Source organism: Centruroides sculpturatus, unplaced genomic scaffold, assembly GCF_000671375.1.
Source record: "Centruroides sculpturatus isolate CEXI.00-Female unplaced genomic scaffold, Cexi_2.0 scaffold1397, whole genome shotgun sequence".
NCBI lineage: Eukaryota > Metazoa > Arthropoda > Arachnida > Scorpiones > Buthidae > Centruroides > Centruroides sculpturatus.
The window spans coordinates 174,817-182,874 of record NW_019385786.1 but is presented as its reverse complement, the minus strand read 5'-3'; the positions used below and the strand labels follow the sequence as shown (position 1 = coordinate 182,874).

Here is an 8,058-nt window from a genome sequence, read left to right as displayed (position 1 = left end):
TACAATAGCGACGATTATTATTTTAAAAAATTTTTGTTAGGCTTAACATCGATGAAAATTCAACGCAAAATAGGTTAATAGCGATATACTAATATACTAATTACATGGGATATAATAATATACTACACTAATAATGGATTTTTTCATATTTTTCGGTTATCCGACTTTTCAATTATCCGACCAACCCCAGTCCCCAATTAGGGTGGATAATCGAGGTTCTACTGTATACTCAATTTACCCGCCTAAATTCTTCGTAGCGCGGCGCTGGACGGCGGAAAGTAGTTCGGCTGCCCGATGACGTTTTACCGAATTATAGGAGTTTTTTTACCAGGTTTGTACGGATACCGTCGCAATTTTTCGCCGTCTTATAGGAATCGTAATTATAGGAATCCGTGTTATAAGGGTCTACTGTACTGTGTGTTGCGTATTAATACCTCAGCTAACGAAAACAAAACCCAAAAACTAAATGCCTCAGTTTAATACTTATTATTTTAAGCTTGCGTACCTTTCTAAAAGTTATGCCTTTATTTCTGTTATCTATAGTCCAAATTCTGTTGTTTTCTTTCTTAATTCGACATCTATTACATTCTTTAGAACCCTGTTTTTATAAGCGGATTAAACCTTCCTCTCAGCCTCCACTATTTTACTCACTTCCGGAAAGTTAGGTAAGGTACAACTCTGTCAAGCTGACACTAGCATCACCAGTGGCAAGATTCAAATTGCACACCCCCATTTGGTATATAGATATACAGGGTGCATTTTTTATCTTGAGACATTGAAACAACTTAATTGGATCTCATTATTTTGGAAAAAGGTATAGACAAAAGTTGTAGGGTGTCGAGGGGCCAATTAATTGGTAACCTCAGATGTGACCTTGTCCTTGCTTGACCTTCAAAATCATTTGATGGTCAAGTCTGTTTTTTTCAATGGGAACACATATTTTTGACACCGGAAATGGAGAGAGCAGGAAATTTCACAACCGGATGTACAGTACCTTTGACCTTATTGTCTAGGTCATAGGTCAAGATTATTTTAAGCTTAAAATTATAAGCTTTTTCTAATGGGAAAAACCATACTTTTTATTACTGAAATAGGCAGGGAGGTGAATAGGCAGGGAGGCAATGATTGTGAAATTTTCCGTTGTTTCCATGTAAATGTAACTTTTACCTCCCTGTTTATTCCAGTAATAAAAAGTATGGTTTTTCCCATTAGAAAAAGCTTATACTTTTAACCATAAAATAATCTTGACCTTCGACCGAGATCAGGGCTTCTTAAACTATGGGTCGTGATCCCATTTGGGGTTGCTTAGCGAAATCTTGGGGTCGCGAGATTTTAATGCAAATTATTTAAAATAATTTGTGAGAGTTTGAAAATGGCACCTTGACAATTTTCCAGAGAAAAAAGAAAAAGGTAATTTTTTTGAGTAACCTTCACTCGCAAGAGGGCACTAGAACAAACAACAAAACACATCAGAATCGGCAATCTTTTACAACAAAAATAAAGTACGAAGTAGACGTGCTTAATCAAATGTTAAAAAAGTAAAGTGTGAAAACACAAAGTCGTTATTGGGTTACGCAGGTTTGATGCCGCTCTCATAAACGTAAGGATGTCATCCTCAACTAAATGGTAACCGACAAGAATATTTTTCGCTTAAACTTTATCTTGCAGATGGCAGCAGAACCACGTTGAGATAAGAAAAGAAAACCTGATAAGGCATCGGTAGTCAAAAGTAAACGGGGACGTCTCTTTACTTTCAGAGAAGAGGCACCTCGTCATCAGTCTTAGCAGGCACAAGTGCCAAATGAAACAAAACTAAAGATTCTTAATAAGTAATACCAAAATTCGCTTATGACAATTTTGGCGCTTTAAATAAAAATAAGCAGTCTTTTGGATAAGCACACTCGTTGCAGCCATATTCTGGGTAAAAACATAATTCTTAATGACATTCTTATCTGGTATGTTACCTATTACGTTGCGGAACGCGGTATTTGATAGGAAACTGTTTTATAAAAACAACGACAAAGCTGCAACTGCACTTCGCTATTGCGAAAATTTACAACTCGAACTATTATCGACTACACAAGCTCTCGAGAGAAAAATCACACGATCTTAGGAAACTGTTCGTCTAAGATTGCAGCCTGATCGAGGACGCAAACCTATCATTTTGTCTTCAGGGGTTTTACTCTTTCAAAATAGGATCACATTGAGTAGTATCCCCTACAAAGCTATATGACAAGAGTGTCTCGTACAAATAAAATGTTTGTTGCATGCAGCGTCAAAAGTGATGTGTGTTGTAAAAATATGTCCTGAAATATCATCATACTATGTTTGGTTGCATTCGGACTGTTAAATAAGAGAAAAAAGCTAATAAAAGTTAATAACAGCCCTAACTCTCGTTAAATTTATTTACGATTAACCTTTAAAATCAATACTGTACGAAGGTATTTATGACGAAACAATACTGTAAATTAGACAATAATTTTCCTTACATTATTTACGGTATTTCGCATAGTTAAAATTTATTTAAGATAAATGGATCGGATTACAGTATTCTGCAATGACAAACAACAGATCCATTTCTCAAAATCCATTTTGTGTGAATATAGCGAGAGAATAAAAACAATGCTACGTCCTTATTCAAACACATCAGTCTTTTTTTACATGCCATATTCCTCGGATACTTTGAAACAAATAAAAAAGTGAGTTTCTGTAATTATCTTTTAAATTCTTATGTTCACACATTCTAATTTGCATCAATATCGTTTTCTTCTGCTATAACGATAATTGCCATCAGTTTAAAATCATATACATTGGCTCTAATTATAGTTCCTTTTTTATCGCATTTTCTGTTTTTAGATATCTGGAAGAAGGAAGAGAAACCGTAAAATCAATACAGAATGCAACGGACATATTTTGCGTAAGCAAACGATTAGGCCTAGGTAATTTGAATAAAGAATGTCGAGATTTCATGACCGATTCGTCAAGAGTTATAAACGTGTGTTATGTACACGACTTAGCATGCCAACAGAGGGATGGCAGATTGCTATATTTATGCTGGAATATATTAAGTTCGAAATGGCAAGAAATTTTTTCATCGGACGAATGGCTGAACTGTGAAGCAACAACCATGGATAGAATCGTTCGCAGGCCAATAAATCCATCTATTGAGGAAGCAGACATCTTCAAAATAGTTTTAAAATGGGCCAAGAAGAGAGTTAATAATGAAAAATCTCTAAGGCAAGTCATGAAACCATTTCTTCCGTATATACGATTTCTGACAATGCCAGAATGGTTTCTGGAATCGCAAGTGTTTGTTGAACCGATCTTAACAGACGTAGAGAGAGATGCAATAAGATGCTACTTGCAAAATAAAGATTTCGACGAGACGTGGTTTATTCCGGACAGTATTTGTGATATTACATGCCCAAGAAAGCACGAATTGCTCTCGTCCTGGTTTTCTTATGTTAATCGAAGTGCATACTTTATTAACGCAGCATGGAGTATGAATACAAATATTCGATTTATATGCGACATAGTTGCTAAGGAAGATTGTTTTATCAACAACGTTTATCTTCCTATAACACATTGCAGAGAAGAAGGTATAACTGTGAAGTTCTCTTATTTTTTTAACTTGATATTACGGAAGAAATTGCGTCCTAAAAAAGCATGTTATACGAACGGACGTGTTTTATTTAGTGCTCCTCTACACATTCGAAAGTTTACATTTTATCGATTGATTGCTAAAATTATAGAGAGAGACGTCATTGCAGAAAATAAGATAAGAATCAGTCCCTCGGCAAATTACTACAATCCGTTCGAAGGAATTCAAATTTTTAAATATTCGCAACCTGAATTGAGATTGAATGATGAATTTGACTACTTCTACTTCGATATTATGCCCTACTTTTAAATACGGATTCACAAATTAATTTTCCTCTTTATTATATAATGTTAATCTCGTAATATTTAAAAATTTATGCATTTTAATTTCGAATAATTAAAATTAACTTTTACTATCGAAGTTTCTTGAGTTATTTGTGGCACCGCGGGGTCGGCACCACGTCAAGACACAACAGCAGGGTGACACCACTATGTCTTTATGGACACAGAAATCGCGATAGTAAACGTACACACGCGAGCGGTCACGTTCGTAGGCGGTCGAATCCGCGATAAAGGCGGTTGAAGAGACTTGAAGAAGTTTACCCAGCCAAGGATCAATATAAATATAATTACCCGTTTATTTTATCATAAAATAGTATTTACAGTAAAGAATCATACATATTATTCAGGATTTATAAGGGACTTTTTATATTATAAGTATTGGCTATCGTTTCTGCGTACTACAACTAAGGGCTATTGTAACTCGTATTTTTGTGAGTCTTATTCCCGAGGCAAAAACAGTTTACAGAGATTCGCGGGTAGGTAAATACCTTGTACAGATCATTCTTTCGTTTTCGAGTTGATCAGTTTGAAAATGTAACGAATTGATTATTCGGAATCTTTTAGTTTAGATAACAGAGGCGTCCTCGGTTGGAAGGAAATCACGAGGGGATGAGTAGATGCCAAACTTCGATGTACGAAGTTATCCAAGATCTGCCACGAATTCTAGAGAATGCGAACGAATGGAGGGACCAATGACGGCAATCGTCATCGCTTCCTCCTTTTTATTGGGGGGAGTCCTTCTCGTGTTTTCTATTGCCCTTTTTTGGTAATGTTATAGGTCGTGGCCGATGGATGAATTTCGGCTGAAGGTTCCTGGTGATACATTCGGAAGATATTTTTCAAAGTAAATGAATTCGGTTAAAGATACAATCATATTCTTCTATCTTTTTATTAATTGTTGGAAATAAATTATAGAATTTTCTCCTCATATGATATAAATTTTTAAGCACTATTCTTTACATACGATGCGTAAGAGTTTTTATAGTTAAACAAAATTCCGCTTAATCCTGTAGGTACTAAGAGAACCTTTTATTTTTAGCCCCATTGTATCAATACATTCGTCCATGCTTACAATAGCACGTCCTAATGATGAAAGACGGAGGACAACACATTTTAGTCAGATAATCAGTAAAAACATCTATACAGATTTTTCTCGGATTCGATCCCGTGTTGATCTCTTCGGTTGTCCACCATTTATAGGCGGATTCAAAGCAGGATCGGAACCAAATACCTTTAATAATTCACGGTGATCTTGAAATTTCTGAGCGACTAAGCCCTAGATATGAAATAACTTCATTTTGTCTTTTAGATGTCATTTTCTGGTTATGACTCACTAAAAAAGACATGAAAAAAGTAACCTTTTCTTTCAAAATTATTGTTCTTTTAAAAATCAGTTTTAAAATCAAAAAATATTTACAATTTATTACTAAAAATTAAATTATTACAAAAACCGCGATATTAATCATAAGTGGAAAAAGACTTTCAGATCAAATTTTTCAATAATATTTTTTAAACTATTTCCTCCTGTGGGGACTATGATGGCCACTTTTTTTGCAAGCCCGTTATGGGAACGATTAACCCCATAATACTTTCTTAATTTTAGTAGTTTTTCTATAAAACGCTCTATTTACCATAACATACTTCCATCGCTGTTCATAGGCATTCCTAAATTTTAAAATTGCACATGCAATTTTAAAATTTAGGATTAATAACAACGAGTGTAAAAAGCTACTTTTTAATAAAAGGCATAGCCACGCATTTGTTATTTTATGATTTTAGTAAGATTTATATTAATTACATAGCTAATCAAATTTAATTCAGGTAATACTTACTTTATAAAAATATATCTTTATTGTTGATCAAACTTTTGTTATGATTATTCTGTAGTTTTACAATTACGTATCGAAATATAATTTGTTACACTTTAATCCAAATGTTAAAATGCATATGATTAAAATTAACCCTTAAATTATCCGTAATTTTTAAATTTTGGTTGCAAACAGCGCACTAGTGATTATTTGCAGACACACGAATAAATCGGCAACTAAACAATCACTATTGCGATAAATGCAATTCAAGTGTCTGTGAACAGCTTTTTTAATTTTTTGAATTTGACAAAAATTAATGGAAAATGATAATATTTTAGTTAAAACTAATGGATTGATAAACAAGAGATAATTAGAGACTTATCTAAATAGTTCCTATTTTGCCCGAGAATCGCCTNATATTTCAGTGTAATGCCAACAACTGAAACATACAACAAGAAATGCCAGGTTTAAAATTAATAATCTATACTAATATAATGAAGAGGTAAAGTTTGTAATTTTGGATGTAGGAGGTAATCTCCGAAATTACTCATCCGATTTCAAAAATTCTTACACCAATATTTAGAATGGAACATCAGGGTGGACATAGGCTGTATGTTATTCTGTTAAACAGTCATATAAATTAAAAGATATCATCTAGGATTAAGACTTTTGTGTCCAACAGATGGCGTTAACTCCGCGAGTACGACGACCTAAGTTTACTTTTCTACTAAAGTGTAAGGCATTATGTTTTTCTGTGAGGATGAACTAAAAACGAACCCAAATCATCTTCTATGTATATAAGTAAAAATGTAATGCTCGTTTGTTCCTACCGATTCCTTTGAAATTTTGACACAACGTTGCATTCGAACACACACGTGTTTTTATCTAATACTAGCAGATCCCGCCACGCCTTGTTGTGGCTCAAAATGTATCTATTATAAATGTATAACACTTCCCCCGTGGGGGGAGAATTTTTCGAAAAATTTCTTCTTAGTGTACATTCTCTTGACGTACCCTATTAAAACGCAATCAAAAACGCAAAAACCCGCATCTAAAATAGTATAAATAGAAGCAGAGTTCTTTACGGTAAGCCTTCCCCGTAAGGCTTATTGTAAAGAACTGTCCATCCCCCATGTTTAACGGAATAATATACAGCCTATGTCCACCCTGAAGTTCCATTCTAAATAATGATGAAAAAATTTTTGAAATCGGATGAGTAGTTTCGGAGATTACCTGCTGCATATAAACTTACATACATACTTACAAACATTACCTCTTTATAATATTAGTATAGATACATATCGAAATTCCCCCACTGGGGGGAGAGATGAAGAGGATTAAGGCTTACTGTGAAGAACTCTGCTTCTATTTATACTATTTTAGACGCATTTTTTTGCGTTTTTGATTGCGTTTTAATAGAGTATGTCAAGAGAATATACACTAAGTATGATTTTTCGAAAAATCTGTACTTAGTGTACACAGAGGAAGTATTATACACTTATAATAGATTTTGAGCAACAACAACGCGTGGCGGGGTCTGCTAGTGGAAAATAAAATAAAAACTGGAAGTAAAATCTTTCAATCCGTTCTGGTCTGGAGCAATTATTTCTGTAAAAATCATTACGAAATTATTATATGGGTAACTTTATGGCATAGTTTTTACTTCATATAATTAGAATGACTTTTATTTGATAAATACTTTATAATATACAGTACAGTACAGTTAGTGCATTTCACACTTAGACTACATATTTACTATGTGCCTAGTCTAAAAGTGCAGTACTTGTCAAAATTCTACTTGAACATACTGTCTATTAAGAATGTTTTTTTTTTTTTTTTTTTATTTCAGGTATCAACTACAGTCAACCCCCCTATAACACGGTAGATACGTTCCGTCGTTTATGAATCAATTTTGTACGAGTCCTTGTCAATCACAGCCCAACACGTGTGAAGTTTACGGACTACAGTTGTTTGAAAGGTTTTCTTCCATAAAATTAATCGATTCTAGACTAATTCGACTCAACATTTCCAAAATATGTATAATTTTTTTAGGGAATAATCCGTATAAACTATGCTATAAACAAAAAATTGTAGGATTACTTACCGAGTGTGCACCGTTCGACGTCGCCATTGCTCAAGCTCGTTTTCGTCGCGGAGCAGTGCACCAACCGGCGGGCGCAATTTCTGATAGGTTATTTTTCTGTGAAAACTTCATTGAACTTTGGAGACATCATTAATATAAATAATTTTTATGGCCATTGAATAAGAAATGTTTCTTTCACAAGAAATGTATAAAATTACTGCTCTG

The 8,058-nt window shown here is 34.0% G+C and overlaps 1 protein-coding gene across 1 annotated transcript; it reads left to right on the top strand.

Moving 5' to 3' along the window:
* The first annotated feature begins 2,484 nt into the window (after positions 1 to 2,484).
* Positions 2,485 to 4,013, top strand: LOC111642131. Its single transcript, XM_023388413.1, has 2 exons — positions 2,485 to 2,699; positions 2,857 to 4,013. The coding sequence occupies exons 1-2, from the start codon at positions 2,533 to 2,535 to the stop codon at positions 3,908 to 3,910; spliced, it is 1,221 nt and encodes a 406-aa protein (XP_023244181.1). The 5' UTR covers positions 2,485 to 2,532; the 3' UTR covers positions 3,911 to 4,013.
* The last annotated feature ends 4,045 nt before the right edge of the window (positions 4,014 to 8,058 follow it).